Source organism: Syngnathus leptorhynchus, chromosome 7 (genome assembly GCF_054491065.1).
Source record: "Syngnathus leptorhynchus isolate UIUO chromosome 7, UIUO_Slep, whole genome shotgun sequence".
Classification (NCBI taxonomy): Eukaryota; Metazoa; Chordata; class Actinopteri; order Syngnathiformes; family Syngnathidae; genus Syngnathus; species Syngnathus leptorhynchus.
Window position 1 is genome coordinate 10,710,461 of NC_141201.1, and position 19,969 is coordinate 10,730,429.

The following is a 19,969-nucleotide window of genomic DNA, read 5'->3' on the forward strand; positions in this document are numbered from 1 at the left end:
TTTCCTACAGGTGGAGCAGTAGCAGCATGCCAGGGTAAATACTGTGGCAGGAGAAAGTAGATGTACTCCTGAAATGCGACGTGGCCTGAAGAAAATCATGGTGCTACTGCATGAACTAGAATGTACATTTTAGAACACAAACGTTTTTACTTACTTGACTTCAAGATCTGCTCTTATGCAAACCCACCGACCAAGAGTTTTGTACTTTTTTTTTCTCTCTCGTGATGACAGTGTCTTTAACCATAAACGTGTGAATGTCAGTTTGCTTTTAGTCCCCCTTCTTGTGCACCAATGTACTTCAAATACTGTAATGTTTGTCAGCCCGTGATCATTCCTTTGGATACTTGTCAACTGTGTGTTCAAGTGGACATATGGTGACACAGCAAAAGACTGCTTGGAAAAGGTTGTCTGCCAATGTGACCTATGTAGGATGCTGCAGTGCGCCATTTTTAACCTTAAAAAAAGGCAAGATGAAATGTTCCAGCACAGGACCTCTCAAATCCCTGAGAAGGCTGCTTTTTGTGGCCAAATCGCAACATTGTCTTGGGCCCGCCTTCTTGCTGCTATTTTTAGCTCCATTGGGTATAAAGTAGTGGGAAATAGGACTCCAGCCAGCCCATCTGTTCTTTTTAGATTTTCTTTTTTTTCGCTGATTGTTTTTCCCCATCATTTCCAATTTCAACAAATGCTTTACTGAGATCACTGTCTAAAGCAGTGTTGTCTTTTATTCTTCCAGTGTATTTCTGTAAGTTTGCATTTTTGTGCATTTGCTTTGTGACGCTTTTTCCTCAAGTGTCATTTCAGGAGTTATTTACATTTATGTAATAAGGTTAATTCAAGCTTTTAACACATATCTTATTGTTATTGTAATTGTGTGAACATGCAGTAAAACCTAGCCTTTGCATTTATTCAAAATTGTAGTACAAAATAACACATCTGTTTCATGGGTTTATCCAAGTCCCATTGTTCATTTACTTGAGCTGCTTTAGAGGGGAAAAAAAAGAGGAAAACGCTTAGCTGACCAAAGGTTCATGGGTGCTGTTGCCAAGTGACCCCTTTGTTCTTTCTGTAATTATGTACTGTATTTTGTACTAATATGAAAGTTGTTGGCATTTGTTCATCCACTCTGAGCACTTTGAGTCTCACTGGGTCAGATGTGCCATGGGATATGCTTCATCTTTATTTAAAATTATTTCTACAAGGAGGAAAATTGTGGTTTTGCACTTTTTTTAAAAAAATGTTTCCACGCACACATGCACACACGACTTAATATAACCAGCCAATGTATTTGCATCATCAAATAAATAAAATGTGTTTGAAAAAAAAATGTCGTTTTGTTTCGATTAATGATGTAGCATAGGTTACATGAGTCAATAATTGTCAAGTTAAACACAAGACGATGCCGTTTTGACTCAGCTGGGTAACTACTACTTTCGGGGCCATCTGGAAACAATAAAGCAGTGAGCCATAATGCAGATGTTGTATAAGATGAGGATAGCTTGCTGCAGGAATCAAACCTGGGTCACAGACTACATTCCTAGCTATCTATCTTCCCCTTCTATTGCATGATTAAACATAATCAAAATCTAACACTGTTAGCTAGTGCTAATTTGTGGATGCAACAAAACTCAATGCAGAGGCTAAATTTGGCATGATAGTATTTCAGACAGTGTATGCTGGTCTGGCTCTGGCTTGAAAGTGACGGATCTTCACCCAGCCTACCTGATATGGTAATGGGTGACTGCAGTCATTATGAGACTGAGCTGATTTGTAAAATTAAGAGCACCTAACTCGACACATTAAAACAATAATAAGCAGCTAGCACAAGATTTACATGGTTGCATATTTGCACACTTGATGGGTACTCCAGAGACCCACCCACCCATTATTATACAGGCAAGATTTTTTTGAAAGCTTCATAAAATTGCAGGAATTCATGTGTCTATTGATCAGTTGGCAGAAATTTTAAACACAGTATTAAACCCACACAGTATCTTCCTTGCAGGCATTCTTTATTTGTCGCCCACTTGTGCTGTGCCCCCCTGTACTAGGAACCGTGCTAACCAATCAGCGTCGTCCAGTAGGTGGCCGAGCGGTTTCATTGGTCCGCTGCCCTCTTGAATGAAGCTTTGCAGAGGCTCAGACCTGAAGCGGGTAAGCAGGAAGGTAAACCCGAGCCAACCGCAGCTGGGACACCGCCAGCCCGAGGTGGTTGGGCACCGGTTATCCATTGAGCAGTTTCCTGGCTCTCTGTCGGGGAGTGAATGCGGTTGATGCTTTTCTGCTGCACCTGGAAGAACGAACGCATGGGAGAGGAGGAAGGTAAAGAAAATATGAAGGGATGTTTGGAATAGTCACCCGAATACACCGGCCGGACGGGACTTGCTCTCGCCTTGAGATGCTGGTGGGCAAAGCAAGTCTTGTAAAGCATCTTGCGATTGGAGTTTGCATTTCTTGCCATTTGTGCTGTATTTACAAAGAGTACCAGGCTGCACGTTCAGATGGTTGTTTATATGATGCCATGTTGCCTTCTTCGCAATGCTGGCGTGCAAGTGTTACCTCCAGGTCATGCACATTCCTCATTCTAATGTAGATTTGTCAATCATTCTTCTTGTACCCGTGACGAATTAGGTGTGTATTTTATTTTCATTTAAAAAAAAACATGTTTATCACACTTCAATGTTTCAGATGACACAAATGTCAATACTTCAGAAATACAACAAAAGATAAAAAAGAAATGCATTTTCTAAATGATGTCTATTTATTTAAAGCCCCTGAAGCTATGGCGGGGCATCATTGGCAGCAGTAACGAAATCGAGTTTTGTAGAGGAATTTTGTTCCATGCTTCTTTGCAATACTGTATTCTTTGAACTAATTCATATCAGAGGCTTTTAAAGCATCTGCCTAACGTACCATAGCATCTCAATTCGATTTAATTTAGAGCTGTAATTTAGCCACTCCAATTTGGACTTGTTGGGATGTTTCAGGTTGTTGTAAAACAACTTGAGACTAAATGGCATGACACTTGCAGGATTTTCTGGTGGATAGCAAAATGCATTCATCACTGCAGGTCGACCAGGTTCTGAAGTAACAAAGCAACCCCAGAGCATCACACTGTCACCACCTCGTTTGACCGCAGGACACAATGCATTTTTGTTTGTCTAATCCACTCCAATATACTTCTTAGTAATCTTGCTCGTGACAACCAATATCTGAAAAGTTATCTGGCAACTTGCCTCTCTATACAGCACAATGGCATTTGTGCATGCAACCTATCATTAAACTGTGTAGCGGCCCACCCAATTACCTACTAATATAGCTAGACAATCCTCCATCTTAATCACAGCTCCTGATTCCAAAATTTCAACGCAAATGTCTGTTTCCCTATTCAGGTGCACATTTTTTGTTCAGAATTATATAAAAATAGAAATATGAATACATAAATGATGAGTAATTGTCCAGAAGTACTCGCAACACAAATTGGGCATGATGACTCAGGTAATGTTTGCAGTGGACTGCTGTGTGTTTGCGTGATGAGTCAGAAAAAAAAATGCTCACTTGCGTGTTGTGTATTGGTTTGCCTTTTATCTGAGTCTTTTAGTGGCCGTTCCAGACACCAGAGTCTGCAATAATGAGCAAGTGAAGTGCTTCATAATAAAGAGACAAGGTGATAAATATGAATGAATGAAGAGCTGAGGTGGAAGGAGAGTGCAGAGACATTAGTGGCCATCATCGACATTGCTCTCCTCATCAAAGAGATCAATAAAACAGAGCTATAGCAAGCCATTACAAAATCTGATTAAACAGGTCATTTTAAGAGGTAGAGACTTGATGATATAACGATACAACACTGTTACATGATTGTTAAATTCCCGTTATGGTGTTAAATTAGTTCTGAGTAGTCATGATGACTGTTAATTATTTTACACTTGGCTTTACTGTCTGTAATTGCTCTGTCATCACATCTTAGCAGTAATAAGGTGCGCTCAGTAATACAAATTACTATTTTTTAATATTTGCTTTTCATAGTCATGACAATGTTGTGTAATGACTGTGTGCTTCTGTTTCAATTCAATTGAACTATTTTGTATTTCATATGAAGCTTCAGACTACGATGGTGCCATTCGTAACATAGCATCGTATTGACCGATAATGATTAGAGTACACTAACGTCTCTTACTCAGCCTCTCAATGCATTTAAGTCTTCATGGCATCGGATGAAGATGGGTGTGCAATGTGCTTTCAAATGGATTAACTTTAAAATGTCCTTAAGTGAACCGTTATGCCTTGATGGCCGTTGTTCCTACTTTGGCCTCATCCACCTTTCCACTGAAGGGTTTATTCAGCATTTCTTTAATGCAAGACTGAATAGGCTATTCTAACATATCAAATGGTGTTTTTGAGACACTTGTTAACTGCTTTTTGCATGACAGGATGATAATGCTCTGAGTTGATTGACATAATATCAGAAAGATATGAATTTGAACTATGTTTATTTTTGGGGTTGTTGATTGCACTAGTGTCAAATTGCACAACATCCTACTTAGTCACTCCCCTTGTCACTCTCGTTGCAGCTGGAGGAAGTTTGCCCGTGTGTGCCGGGTGCAAACAAAGAATCTACGATGAACAGTATCTTCATGCACTCAATGCTGAGTGGCACACCGTCTGCTTCAGGTACAGTGCATGTACAGCATTAAGATGTGAAGTCCATTCATGAAGCTCCATTGAGTGTATGGCATGTGCTAAATATTGATATTATAAAGCCCACTCATGGACTCTCTAGTGATACCCCCAAAAAATCACAACCCAAATACGGTTCAGTTTTATTTAAAATGAAAGTCAACCCGAAGGTTTTCTGCATAATAATATGTTGGTGCTCTTGTAAATCCAGGTACCCATTAGTTGTTATAGCTTTCCCGTCTTGTGTTCAGATACGGCCTCCCACACTACTTTCCCTTCCCCTTTCGCATTTAGTTCATCTGAGACGCTCAGCATTAAATTGACTCTCGCTTTGTGGAATACTCGGCACTCAGTGCGTCACTAGTGATTTCCATCGCTGTGGTGGTCTTCTGAATAGGTAACATGAGGAGGATATTTGGACACGTGACAGTAAAGCTTTTGTGCGGGTGTGTAGGCCTCGCTAGTGTTTGTCATTGTGTGTGTGTGTGGCTTCACAATCGATGGTTATTAATGGCCCTCTGCACTGCTTTGTGTCTCTTTAAAGCAGGCTGGTGTCGACTATTCAGCTCCGAGTGTTGTCAGATACTTTACACTCATTTGCGGCGTCAGGTATCAGCCATGAGCGTTTGTCCACTCTGCTCTAATAAATATCAACAAATGGAATGAATTAATTAGGTGAAAACTGGAGTTTTGCACACCATGGGCAAGAATGTTATTTATTTGGAATGTTCATTTGTAAGGATTTATCATATTAGATTTTTCCAGGTGAAATCTACAAAATTTTGAAAAATGATGCACAGATTTGACTCTACGGTGGAATTTCTAGAAACCCTATAAATGTGGGGTAACAATTTTCAACCACTTTCTTTTTATAGTAGATTTAATTCATATTCTATTTGGGATCAAAATGATTTCAATTCAAAAGCTATGAAATACATGTATTGAGTAAAGTTAACCTCATATTTTATTACATTCCAAAGCTTATCAGCAAGCTCGGTAGAATTGTGAAACAATCCTAATCATTTTAATCATGTGTTGCAGAAGGGAGACATGAAAAACAGGACAATAATTTGTTAAAATCACCAAGTTAATGTGACATTCTTGCCTAGGATTAGTGTAGGCAAACTTAACTTTACGTGAATTTGTTTAACTGAAGCACCCCCCACTCCGAATGAGTGACCCATATCCAAGTCGTCGAAGATTTCCATGGAAACAGAAGCCTTGGCTTGGAAGTACTAAGACTGACATGGAAAAAGTCTTTGTAATATCAGCTGGACAGAAGCTTAATTTCCAGATGCTCTATATTTTGTTTGGGTGGAGTATCGACATTGTTAGAAGACTCTCAAAATATTTTTTACTTGGAAATTCATTTTGCAGCTGGGTGATATTAATAATTAAAATGTGTTTTATTTGCCTTACTCGTACTATTGCGACTGTTGTTAGGCCTATAAAATATTAACATTAACACAGGAGTGCAACTTGATAGATTTCAGTGCTGTCAATGCATAGTTTGTCCAACAGAGGTCGCACTGCGACTCCCCATTTGCATCATACCAGGCAAGTCAGTCTATGTGAAAAATAATGTATCTACATCTTTGACTCCAACAAACTGCTAGAATTTGGGGGTATTTCATAATGAAGATGTGCTTGTGTTTCTATAAATATTGTGCCTGATTTCTGAAAGATAAATCAAATGAGAAATATCAAATGAACTGACATCTTCATGCATTATATATGTTTGTCTGTGAGGACTAGAAAATATACCGTTCCAGTATGTGTTTGGGAAATGTTATGTAGGGCACTCGTTTGTTGTGGTGCAGTGCTTCAATGCATCATCCTGAGAGGTGTTTCTAAAATGCTTCTTATTCATTTGTTGAGAGCATGAGCTCCATATAGCTGTGATACTGCATTAAATTGCAGCAGTACAACTAACTCAGCATGACACTCCGCTCTTTTGACAGTCATCCCAAAGGACTGCAAAAGCTTGTGCTTTGCACTTTTCTCCTCACTGCATCGCTTCGGAGAGTGCAGGGTGGGGGGAGGGGGTTGGGGGGGCTTGAGTGTGTTCTGATCATCAAAGCAACTTACAACATTTTGGTCCTGCTTTGAGACTGGCACATTTCTGACTGCATCAGAAAATGAATGTGAAAATTATGTTGCTGTGGTAACAGTGAGGATCGCCTCAACAGCAGAAAAAGCTGCAGTGACTCAGCTGCTTGTACTTGCAGACCAACTCTGCCTGGCAACGCAAGCTGCGGGACACAAAAACCAAGCGAGTGAACAAAAATCTGCAAATGAAGCCGATAAGTGGCTTGTGCACTATAAGCCCTTTTTGCAATGAACGCTGGAATTCTGCCGCAATGGGCTGTGGAAAAACAGATGTCATTTTAACTATGATATCGGTTTCTAGGTTTTGTTGTCGTTGTTCATTTTGTTGTGCAACTTTTGTTTTTGTTTTTTTTGCTCAGCTTACTGTGCCACCCTAGTTCAAACTAAATAGAGCTAGATACTGTGAGTCTAGTGACGCCTTTCTTCCTCAACCATTTGCTATCGTTTTCCTCCACACATCCCTACTTACATTTGCGTGCAATATGATATTCATCCATATATGTATATATTTATTCAATTGGTGATCATATGTGGGGAAAAATGCTGTTTACAACTTTTAAAAACATGTGCAACACAAGTCATTGATTCCAGTGATGCAGCCCTAAATCTGTACAGAAAACATTCAAGACATGTGAGGCAGTTCTTTTTAAAAGGACAAAATTTTACATTATAATTGCTTGATTAAGCAGTTGGAAAAATGGATGCTAAGTAAATCATTAGCAAACTGCCTATTTCGGTAAATGTGTGAGTGTTCGGTTAACGCTTAGTGCAAAATTCACATATCCACAAACTAAATGACAGGTGTCATTTAGCAGCTTGGTAATGCCATGCTAACTTGACCAAACAAAATAAGCTTTTGTTGTCCTCATGGGTGTTTGCTTATATAATGATACAATACACTTGTTTGTACCTATAGTGCTTTTAAATGTATTCAAAGCACTTTCCAAAGACCTCAAAGCGCTTTTTTCAAACCCTGACCCTGGGCTGCCATTTTTGTAGTTAAATCATGTGCCTCGTGCGACCCTGATTATTTCGCCTGGGAAATGCTTCTCTGTTACAAGTTTAAACATGAGATAAAAACGTTCTAAAAAAAAAAAAAGAATCTGGCACAATCAGTTTTCTCTGCCATTCTAAGACCTTGGTGTAATAGTCATCCAAGGCTCTACTGTATTCAAATTCTTTGGTCATTTGTGAGACCCTAAGCTGCTTGACTATGTTAAATATGAATATGAGGCTAATATAAAAAAACACCTCCATCAGTACCATCCATTTTCAACACCATTTCCTCTTTTCTTTGTATACAGAGAACCCCTGCAAGAGATTGGGCCGGTCCACGCAAATCAGTGAATAATTGATACCCGTTTAATTGCAATTTATGTTTTGGAGGAAATCAAAGGGGTAATAGAAAGGGCCAAAAATGTATGTTTTGATGGTTGTGCATGTGATGTCATAGAGTCAAGTGTGTTCCCGGAGGACCGACCAACAACAGGAAGTCGTTGAGGCCGAAAAGGCAGCTGGACTGTGGGAGGAAACAAAGAAAGGGAGAGGGTGTCAATGATGACAGTGAGTGCCGGGCTGTGAGTCTTGTCGCGCTTTGCGAGTGCAACATCAGTGCAGAGAACATGAGTGTGGCTTTTAAGTGTCAAAACGACACCTTCAGTCCTGCTGGGGAAATGTCAGCAAAGAGTCAGATCAGCAAGAGACAGCTTCAGCACACCAAGTAAGTTGAAGTGATATTCTGGATTGGACTTGTTTTTTTAAAACGCTTTCGGGCGCTGTAACTTCTGATGAGTTTTGTTTATAAATGTTCTTTTACACACTTGATCTCAACCTTCAAGTAACATGAATCAAATAATCGACAACTAATTGATCCTTGAATTATGATTATGATTGTCTAAATCTTCTGATTTCAGGCTCTCAAAAGTAATAATTCTCAGATTTCCCTACTCCTTCATGAAAGTGGACTGCTTTATCTTTTGCGTTTAATCAAAAGAAGACATTTTCAAACAGGTTAAGTTGGTTTTTTTATCACTAAATTATGCAAAATAAACAAAAAAATAGGTGAATAAACAGTAAATAGGGAAAAACTGGTTTTAATACACTTTAGTGCGAGGAAAATGAATAATCAATTACAAAAATATTTGATAGTGACTAGTAAGGCAGAAAGTTGGGTGGTTTTCATCAATTAAGGCAATCTTCCATTTTCTAAAGATTGATTTACAGTGACTTATTTGTCAGATGATGCATTTGGCTTTGTTGTTTCACTTTCCTTTGTGTGCTTATATGTAAGCCATTTTAATTGTTATGAGCAATATGGCTTGGCAGTACATAATTCAAAGTGTAAAATGAATTGCTTTCAGAGGGATGTCAACTCTTTACCACTTCAACTTTTGTTTGTATGCAAATATTCAACTTGGTTATTGACTTCCTCTTGTCTAGGTGGATGTTAAGTTTATGTATTTTTTAATGCTACTCATGTGTTTTGTTATGTATTTAAGTCTTTACTGTAAAAACTGTATAGCAAGAATCTACAATTAAGGATTCTTCCTTCTGCTTTATGTTGAAATTTTAGTCAGACACATACTCTTCTCAAAATGCTGATGAGCAGGCACTTTTCTGTCACTCCTGGATCCAGTTGAACAACTGTCAGCTTCCAGAGTTTTCTTTTATTGTTCCCCAGCCAGTGAAACAAGTGAGAAGTTCCCACATTGAGCTCGCAGCTTAACACTCACAAAGTAAACTGCTGCCGTGCACAGACTTTACTCACAGTCTGCCCAGAATTCCATTTACCAGCTGAATAGTGCCACAAATACAATGTCACACCGGAGCATCTGTCTATTCCCCACAAATAAAGTAGCACTTGTTTTCCCTCTGCTTGGTGTGAATTCTACAAATAGAATAAATGTTCAACTGTGAATCGAGTGAAAACTCGATATTGCCAAGGTCACAGGAATCCTAGCCTCATTGGCTAAAGGGATTTCCTGGTTTAATGCTGCCCAATAGAGAGAAGGTGGGAGGTCAGCATGATGTGCTTCTCTCAGACAAGAGGGGCTGACATCATCGCCGTGGCATTGCTGGTTGCCAAGGAGAGAGAGGAGTAGAAAAGATGGGGTTCAAAAAGGGGGCACAGTGTTTTTAAGATGGATCCTTGGAGTTTTGCGAGAGCTGAGCAACATTAAAGCCTGAATTCATTTGTCCCATCGGGAGTGTTATTGTCTGTGTTAAGGAATCCTGCTGGTATTTTCCTTCATGCAAATGTGAACGTTTTGGCTCGGATGCCGTAATCCCCTCAATTTGCATGATCCTATGGGCGGGAACAAAGATGTCTTCCCCAGGCAGTTTGTGCATGTGTGTGTGTGTGTGTGTGTGCATCTTTTGTTTCAGCTTTACAACAGTCGCGCAATACGGCATTCTCCATAGCAGACACATTTGTTTTAGCCACCATCAATCAGATAAGTTGTGAAAGACTTGGTAATATTATGTCGTCTTGTTTTCCCCCTATACTCCTTGACCAAAATTGGCGTATTGATCAGATTTCAACAGCATTTTTGCATGTCTTGCAGATAGAGATGATGGATTTCCCTCTGAGCTGTATAGAAGATGATGTAGCTTTAATAATTCATTAGCAACTACATTTTTGTGTGCGTGGTGTTTGTGTGCATTTCTTTATGATGCTGGGGCAGCGTTTCCCCAAACTTTATTGTGTCAAATCACATATTTTTGTTGGGGGGGGGGGGGAATTCTCAGAGGGAATACATGTACTAATCGTATCTTACGTTTTATTAAGTGAAAATAAACACAATAGTTGCTGTTAAAAGAAATCTTCCCAATTGAATAGGGCGATGTCTACCTGATGATTTCTCTTGGTACCATGGCTGGGAATGTTGTAACAATGGTCTTGTGAATGTGAAGTCAGGCGTGTGGGTTTGGGTCTGGGTGTACGTCGTCGTAAATGTTTCAGGTTTACATCTGTCAACTGATGGTTATCCTTGGCTCGCATCTAGCAGGGCCATTTGGTTGCACCACTTCCTGCACCAGTGTCAATGTGCACGTCATATAATGGCCCAGGGCAACATCTGTATATACATGCAAGCTTCCTCATGACACTTGTGCCATGTGTCAAATAGCAAAGAACGTTGTGTGAGTGCCTGGGAACGGCAAATCCTATTTTGATTTTCAATATTTAAGTGAATAGTGTATTATTATTTTTTTGTCTATATGGCCTATTGGTATGTTTGATCGTAAAACATTATTTCACATTTTGATTATCCTCAGCAGTTTGTTTTTTTTTTTTTTTTTTTTCATCCAACCCTCTACTCATTCATGTGAACAGGGACAAATGAATCATCTTCAATTTTGACCCACGTCTGGCGCTCCTCATGATTAATACGATGCACAGATGGTCCAAACTATATTACATCATGAAACTGTCTAATAACATTACCTCAAGGGGGCTATAGTAAATATGAATGAAGGTGTTTACCGATAGAGCATATGGAGGTCGTTATGTATTTTAAAAGTATTTTAATTGCTTTGGCACATGCTCGTAAATTTAATTGGGATTAAAGAGGAAATCAACCCCCAAATTTTTCTTTGTGATAAAATGTTCTCTGCAGCCCAACTAGTCAAACACAATGTTCTGATTAATGTTTCGTTTGTGGATTTTGAGTTAAATGGGTAAAATCCACCTGTTTTTATCCATCTCGGGGTGGCCATTTTGTCACTTGCTGGCCACTGAAAATGACATTGTATATTTTGCGCAGGGCTCGAGTCAACCAACCACGGCTCATTTGTTTTTTGAAGCTGAGTCGTGATTGGTTGTGACCTGAGACCATGCATTCTTAAACCAATGAGTCAAATTCGAGTGTTTTTTTCCATGACAATAAATACATGGTCTTTTTTTTTTAAAAGATAGCCATGTTGTTACTGTAATGTGCAAAATTGCAGTTTGTTGTGGTCTCATATAGACAGAAAAAGGTGAGTTTTGGAAATAAGCTGCCCAAGATTGGCTTGGAAAAAGGAATTTATGGCTCAAACAGAGAAGTTAATTCCATAGAGGATTTCTACAGGAGGGAGGTTATAGATTTTCAGACTCAGATCCCTCAGTTATTGGCTGTTTTCAGGCCCCTGCGGGATGCCAATTGCATTTCTCAAATCTGTTTTCATATCTTTTTTTATTTTTCCATGGTCATCAATTACATCTTGTGATATACTTGTATTTCATGAGCCAAGTGCATTGAGTTCAACAAATCACCCAAGTTCTGGTTGATATTTTGACATTCTGCACGGGTGTGTTTGTGTACGTGCACAAACTCAAGTGTGCGTATTTCATGCTGATAATCCTCTTATGGTCTATGCAACTGCAAATTCAGTCACGGAAAAAAATACCCAAATGTGAGCTTTTGGATACACATGCAAATTACTGCAATTATGACTGAATGTTAAATGTTTTCCCCCCTATTAATGAAATACTTGATCAGATTCCTGTTTTGAGATTCCTATCTTGAGGGCATCACAATCTGGTTCGCACTAGTGCATTCACCAATAAATAATTCTGCCATTACCAGCTACATATGTTCGCATGGAAAATGTAATGCAAGCATATCTGTCAACCTTTTAGGTGTGAATTTGTCTCAGTACAGCGTTGCAGGTTGTGTGTAGGGAAGTGTCTCAAGGGGAGATAAAAGGGCGCAGGGCAAGGACAGCAAAGTAGATCCTGTCTGGATGCTGCTGACATCTCCTGAAAGCCCTGACCCACTTCCAAGTCTCCTCCCACCCAAACATGCTGCATACTGAAGCAGCTCAATGTCGATATGCTGTGAAGCACTGCGTGCTGATGCTCAGATGCTCAAGAGGGAGGGTGTGCCTGCGATGAAGTGGCGCATGAATAAATTGTGTATTCTGACATTGCAAGGTGAATGCCAGTGCAGCGGGTTTGCTAACAGAAATGACCTTGACCAAAGTCAAAAGAAGAAAACTGCTGCACCTGCAAGTTTATCAGCACCTGCGCTTGTTTACAGCAATACACATGAGGGCCCAAGCTGAGGAATGCTAATAAACTGAGGAACGGTGTTGGAAAATGTGCATTGGATGTTCAGACAGCCAAGTGATAGGAAGGAAGTGGGAGAGACATTCACTTAGTCACAGCTGGTACACGCACAGATTTAGACAGATTACGAGCAAGAAGACACATTTTTTCACATGCACACACATTAGTGGAACATACTAAGTAGGTATTAGCACACTTTTCCGTTTTGGACAGAGTACTCCAGGAGTATTTTAAGGCATTGTTTGCAGACAAAAGGGGAGAAAATGTTTAGTTGGGAAATAGTGGTCAGTTTTAACTTTGGTCGACAGAGACTGTTAATGTTTTAGGTTTGCATGAATTATTACTAATAATCATAATTGCATATTAAATCGCAATTGGAATATTCGCGGGGGGGGGGGGTAATCTACTACACGGCACGTTGTGGCACAATGAGGTACTACATTGAAAGCACGCAACTCTAAATTGGAAAGCATTGCCCAAAATATGGGTTGAAGCTTTCCTCGTAGATTCTTTCTTGAAAATGTCCTTAAACAGAAACACATTAATCTTATCCCCGTTCAACAAAACTATGGTATCAATAAGGTGAGCAATAAATGGATGGGCAACTCAAACAGCACAGCTTTTATCAAAAGTAACACATTTCCGTGTCAAAGAAGCATTCTTTTTTTATTAGAACGGACAATGCTGCACTCGAATCATTATGATGTGGCAGATGACAGCATTGCTTTTGTCTTTGAAAAACAGTCACTGGAGACACACACAAACACAAAGGCCTCAGTCATAGCTGTGTGTTTTTATGTGATCTCATTTTTCTTGCCCGTCTACCGCATTAGGGTTTTTCGCGATAGCCTTTACAAGCACGCTCATTATCACCACCGGGACTATCTTCCTGCGTTTGTGTAAAATGTAAAGGTCACGGACATCGAGTCAACATATCTGCCTTTCACTTTCACTGCGGGTATTTGAGTCAAATGTTGAAAAATGACAAAGTGAGGCAAGTTTACAGTAAGATAATTGCTCAACTGGAAACCAACATGTCAAGTTCATAATAACTGAATAGGGACCATGTTGCATATCCATAAGAACAAAAATGTGTCATTATTTTCATCCAAAGGTTCATGTGTTGCTTTTTTGCATTTCCTTTGTTAGATGCTGTGAGTGCAGTAGCTTGCTGTCCCACTGGTATTATGAAAAAGATGGACGACTCTTCTGCAAAAAAGACTACTGGGCCAAGTTTGGCGAACTGTGCCATGGCTGCAATGACCTCATCACCACTGGCCTCATTATGGTAAGAGGATTATACAGCTAACACTTATCTTTCCTTAGCTCCTGGGCCTCGGTTTTTACAGTGCATACATTTTTGAAGATGTGGTGTTTAACTGGCTCAAAAATGACACTTTATCAAATTTGCAGAATAAATCCTTTTTGGGTTTTTGCTGATGGAAAAAATGCTATTTCCAAATAGCGTAGATGAGAGTGTAGAAATGAGGATTAAATTTGCCAAGTCTGAGTTAAGATAAGCAGTACCAATGTAATGAAAATGATTTGCATTGTGTGATTGCAGCACTAACACTTTATATATACAGCTCAAAAATATCCGACAGGCTTTCTAATATAGTTTCTGAATAGCATTTGGATGTTCTCTGACCTAGGAAATGGATGCCTGAAATAATACAGACTAGATTCACTTCACATGATGAAATATAGTCTCCTCCTTGACATGTGTATCTCCTTTGCAGTGCAATCTAACATCGCAGAGTCTTAAGCGAATTGGGAATCATCCCTCGTCCTGTGTGTCCTTCTCTGGTTTATTGATCTTCTCACAAAGACAAATTATGTCTTTGACTTAGACAGTATGAGATTGACTTTCTATTTTTCACTGAATTCAGAAGAAGTCTTTTTATTTATATACTCACCCAATTGGCATTCCATCTTGTTCAAGCAAGTAATTTTTCAAAGATGCTGTCACTGATTTTCATTTATTCAAATTAAGCATAAAGTGGCATATTTCTGGTGTACTACTACCATATCAAATTGGTAAGCCCAGAAAGATGTAACAGTGCCCCATTGTAATGCAATTTAATTAAGAATTAAAAATGGTCTTTTAGTGCAGCTACTATTTTCAGAAGACTTTGTGACTTCAAGTGAAGGGCAAGTGGTTACGTTTGTTAATTCTTCTGGGGAGTTTCGCTCCACTCAACTTTTAACGACATCACAAGCTTGCAATTTCATCACAGCCTTGCTTTTCTTATCTAATAATGAAATCAATCTAATTCACAGGCTAATGGCCAATTGAGACACTATTATTGCCTCAGTCTGATTTGTTTGAGCAAAATTACAATTTATTATCTGTCCTCATCTTAAAGCAACACGCATTATTTAAGAGTCTAGACAGTTTGAGTAAATGAAAGTGGCTCTTGGTAGACTTTTTTTTAAACAAGCTTTTGTCTTCCTGCAAATAAAGTTGGCATAGCGGGGCTTTGGTTGTGTTGTGAGAGCCACTTCTCATTCATTTGAGATGCATGTCAAATGTGTGCCACCCCGACTTACATACAGGATGCACTGTTGAGTAGATATTCAAATGTATACAATAAAAGTCAAAGTTAATATTTGGTCGCAACCAACAGATTTTCTGATGATTTAGCTCACCTATTTTTTGGCCTATAAAAAAAGCAGCAAGAATTTTTTCTGCTCACTACATCACTAGCATCGAAGCAGGAGTTCATTGCGTTCATTCGGTTTTTCTCATCGGCGCCTGGAGAGAGCAGTAACTCACTTGTCAGACTCCACTCAGGTCAATTATGACCTTTCCTGAGGATGTATGTGCTAAACTGAGACTTTCACTCTTGTAATTTAATTACTGTATATCCTGTCCCACCCTCACTCTGCTCTTATCATTGTTTTGCTTTGAGTAGACAAATCTGCAGACAGAATAAAAAAAGCTGCAAAGTGCAAAAAATAATGCTGAGCAACAGTATTTGATTTGTACGTCAGTGATTCAGGATCATGAATTATTTCCACTCTTACGGCGCCAGGAAAAAACTTTGCACCCTTTCTAAAATTACTTTTTTGTTTGCATAATTCTCCTTTTTTTATCGTTTAAGAGGACCAAAGAATAAAGATCATAAGTGAACATAAAAATACAGTTTTTCAATGGTGATTTCAGCTACCTGGCGCTGTGTGAATTGTCACCTAAATTTAATAAGTGGTGGCCCATTCTTAGTGGCAACAACCACAATCGAGCGTTTTCTATAACTGGCATTGAGTCTTACACATACATCATATGTATTTTGGCCCAATCTTAGAATTACTTGAATTCAGCAACACTGGAGGATCTTCAAACATGAACGGCCTTTGCTGTTTTATTTTAGCTTTTCATTTGTTTATCCATCTATTTATTTGATGAACTTAACATTAAAGTGAGGAAATTATGTAAAAGAAAAAAAAAATCAAAATATCTTTTCATGTCACGACCGGACATTATTGTTGAGTTAGTACTTTCTAGTTAGCAACTTTAGTTATTTGACGCTATCCTATCAGTGCTGTTGCATTTAAATTTTGATACTTTCATGGGATATTTTTTTTCCTTTTGTGTTTGAAAGTAGTGAGCGATCACATGCCGCTCAAGTGACGTCATGTACTTTCCCCAAGTTTTTTCTGTTTTGTTCTGAAACGAATGTATGAGTGGTTTTTGTTTCTACTTTCAATTCCACTTTGCTGATTGTGGGCAGTACAGCAACACATTAGCACACGATTTGTGTGTGTGTCTATTAGGAACACCACCAATGGAAAGTCCCAGATGTGGGACGTAACTAGTTGGTGACCTTCTGTGGGTGTGCGGTGGGTTTGTGTTTCATAAGAATGTTTTTGTGATGTTTGACGACATGGAGACATGAGGTATCTGTTCTTCATTGTTAAAAAATGGTAACTGATGAAGAATTGTGTTTGTGTGAACCCCAATATGTATGGCAGGCCTGCAGTTCAACTATTTCTAGTCCTCCTGTATACAACTGGCATTTCAATACTCATTAGTGGTATGAGAATAACATTTTTGTTAGATACTGTAGTTGTTGCTTTTGTGACAAATTAAAAACACACTTTTCTGGACAAATGTGAACACAAATGCTACTGAAGTGCAGCACTGTTTCACCATTGTTGACATGCCCAAAAACAATTACATTTAAAACCTATAGTATCATAAAAAAGTAAATGCTAAGCACATGTCTTGTCAATAAAATTGTGTGGTCATTTTAGTGTGGAGCGTTTCACATCCTGTATTGTGTCTCGGCTAATTCATCTTTTGACCACTAAGGAAAGTAATCGAATTAAGTAATTGTTAAAAAACAAACAATTTGCCTCATTTCCAAGCCAGCACCACATGAAAATATTGTAAAATTAGTAAATGACTCAGATGCTTTTAAGAAGTTCCCCTTTCAGCAAGGATTTGTGACAATCATGTATTCTATTTTGGGAGATGGCTTTCACCCTTGAAATGTTTTGCAGTCCCGATCTTATCTGGAAGATTTGATCAGCCCTATTGTGGTGCATGGACACACCAGCAAATGTGAATAATCTCCTCCACTACTGCATTGACATGTTCATTGAGAAAACAAGTCTGCCACACTTAACAGTGCAACCAGCAAATCTCAATGTAGCTGTGCTCACTTTTTCACTTTGAGGCGATAGTACGTGAGCCATGTGAGTGTTGTTGCTGTAGTTGATATGGATTACATTTTTTTTGCAGGAGTGGAGGCATGGTATACAATAAAAGGAAAGTTTTCAAAATATATCCTCTCTAAAGCTTTTTAAATAGTAAATTTTAAAATGTCTAATTTTGTGAACCATTCCCATAGCATCGATAGTCACTTATTTATGAATTCTTAGCAGGCACGTGTCTAACCTTCTATTAATACCTCACCACTGTGATGGCCTTGAGCCCATGCATAATACAAGGGGGCGGGTCAGCACACTGAGACGACAAGGACAAGTGAGATACTGCTCTGACGTAGGAATGACACAGCGGTGTGATAGAGATTTGAAGAGAAAGTTAGGACAGTGTTAATAAGATTAACAAAGCTCACACGTTGTGTGTATCACATGCTTGTCCACAGCATGGCTACAGTCTATCAACACTGTGACTTGCTCTCTTTGCTTTGTTTGGTCATTTGGTGAATTCCTCAGGGCCTTGTTTTATTTTTTTGTGGGCGGAGGAGACTTCCTTTTCTTATACTTCTTCTTTATTGTAATATGTACTTTTCTAAGAACTATGTCTGTGTGTGTGAAGTGCCTTCAGAGCAATAATAAATCCAAACATATATTTTGTGTTTGTAACGTCTTAAATAGAGCAGTCAAGCGAAATACATTACATATTTAATGCATATACAAATAATACTGTATATCACATTTCCTTGGAACAGTCATGAACTTTGGAAAGTTATAAACTCCATAGCTGACATGTTGTGAAATAAAATTTAGACTGAATGAACAGCACCCAGTGCCAAATACTTCATTGAACTCCATTTGCCTCAATTGCTTGAAGACTTGATTACTCGCTCGATATTTCAATTATTATGGCAATTTCTTGGAAGCAATCATCATTGACCAGAGAGTGAAAATAATACAAAATATATAATATTTCAATGTAAACAGTATATGGAAACAATATTGTACATTACAAAATATGAGTGTGAGGGTCAACCAAATTGTAGATCGTTTCAACCTTGGAATTTAGTTGTCATGATGAAATAAGACTTGATGGTAACATGATATAGTTTGCTAGGGCAAATTCCACAAGATTTTTTTTTTTTTTTACATTTCAACATGTAAGTCACTCTGTTGCGGTTAAAATGTGCCGAAGTGGGAGATTTGAAAGAAATAATAGTCATTTGCTGATGACACAAGAGTGTGTGGGGGGGTGAAACTGCCGGCAGGGCGCGTGTGCAAGAGTGGGCGGGACCAAGCAGTAAGTGATGAAGTCATAGCTAAACTAGGCGAGCTGGGAGGGTTTGGTGGAGGAGGGCAGACAGGAGGGATGAGCTCAGCTGCAGAGGCATGGGTTTGCTCACCTCCCCGCCCTCCCAGTGCAGCTTCAGCGTTCTGCCGCTGTGACCGCTGCCTGCTCGTGTGTATGTTTTGTGTACTGAGGCCGCCTGTACTCTATAGAATGTACTAGAACAGAACAGAGGCGCCAGCTTATGGTGGCCGACATGGTGGGAGACCTGTTTTTCTGGAGCTTCTGCTGTCTTCGGCTGTGGAAAAGGGAAAAGAAGGTGAGTGGGAGTACGGATGCTGATGCGGATGATGCATAGTATGCATGAGCCGGGAGAAGGCAATTGGTTGACATGGTTTGCCGGCTGCTGCGTGCACTTTCCTCCATTTTTTTCTCCCTTTTAGATTTAAAGCCATAGCAGAGGAATATGTGTCATTTCGATGTGGGTCACTTTCCTCCATCTTTTACTCCCTTTTAAATTTAAAGCCGATAGTGCATAGCAGCGGAATATGTGTCATTTCAATATGGGTCACTTTAATTCTGTGTAATTCTAAAGCTCTCCTCTTTTCTGAGAGGCGCTCAAGGCTTTTTCTTCATATAAAACTGATGAGCCATGGCACATCGGCACTATTTTTTTTTTAGAGAAAATGGATGTCCTGATTGTTTGATCATTCTTAAGTTGTCATGTTTAACTAGTAATCCCTGCCTTTCTGGACTGTAACTCCTTAGTGCTACAGTGGGTGTGATTTCTACAGTTATAGACGGAAAGGGCTAAATACATTAGCAGGGTCTTAAAAGCCTGAAGGGGGTTTCCACTCTGTGCATCAATATAGCCTACTGTCTTAACAGTGGCTCTCTCCCTAATTGTATTTCCCTAAATAATGTCTTCTGCAACTCTGAAGTGCAACATCACTTCTGATATAGAGGCCTGATCTTGGTCATATTTGGGGATTTTACAGAGGAAATGGTTTCGACACATTTTGAGTGAACCGTGAGGGAAGTATCTGTGACCAATTGAAATGTGTTGTTTTGGCTTTGTTGTCAAAAATAGAATTATGACTTTATTGAAGCTGTGGGCCCATGGATGTGTTATGAACTCGTTTGGTGTTGTGGTCAAGTTTATTACAAGCAGTTTAAGCAAA

The 19,969-nt window shown here is 39.1% G+C and overlaps 2 protein-coding genes across 11 annotated transcripts in view; both read left to right on the top strand.

Annotated features, from left to right (window-relative positions):
• elna (elastin a) overlaps window positions 1–1,310 on the top strand; it is a 38,790-nt gene extending 37,480 nt beyond the window's left edge. For all 8 annotated transcript variants that reach the window (XM_085916519.1, XM_085916514.1, XM_085916516.1 and 5 more), the window contains one exon: window positions 11–1,310. In XM_085916519.1, the coding sequence (XP_085772645.1) occupies window positions 11–60 (50 nt within the window). In that variant the 3' untranslated portion in view covers window positions 61–1,310. The remainder of the gene's footprint in view (window positions 1–10) is intronic.
• An 854-nt stretch (window positions 1,311–2,164) lies between these two features.
• The window catches only part of limk1a (LIM domain kinase 1a), a 29,298-nt gene continuing 11,493 nt past the window's right edge, over window positions 2,165–19,969 (top strand). The window contains exons 1-3 of one of the 3 annotated variants that reach the window (XM_085916851.1): window positions 2,165–2,322; window positions 4,575–4,674; window positions 13,988–14,126. In XM_085916851.1, the coding sequence (XP_085772977.1) occupies window positions 2,265–2,322; window positions 4,575–4,674; window positions 13,988–14,126 (297 nt within the window). In that variant the 5' untranslated portion in view covers window positions 2,165–2,264. Of the gene's footprint in view, window positions 2,323–4,574; window positions 4,675–13,674; window positions 13,828–13,987; window positions 14,127–18,816; window positions 19,108–19,969 lie in introns of those variants that run through there. The other 2 variants (XM_085916852.1, XM_085916853.1) reach the window with 2 other exon arrangements.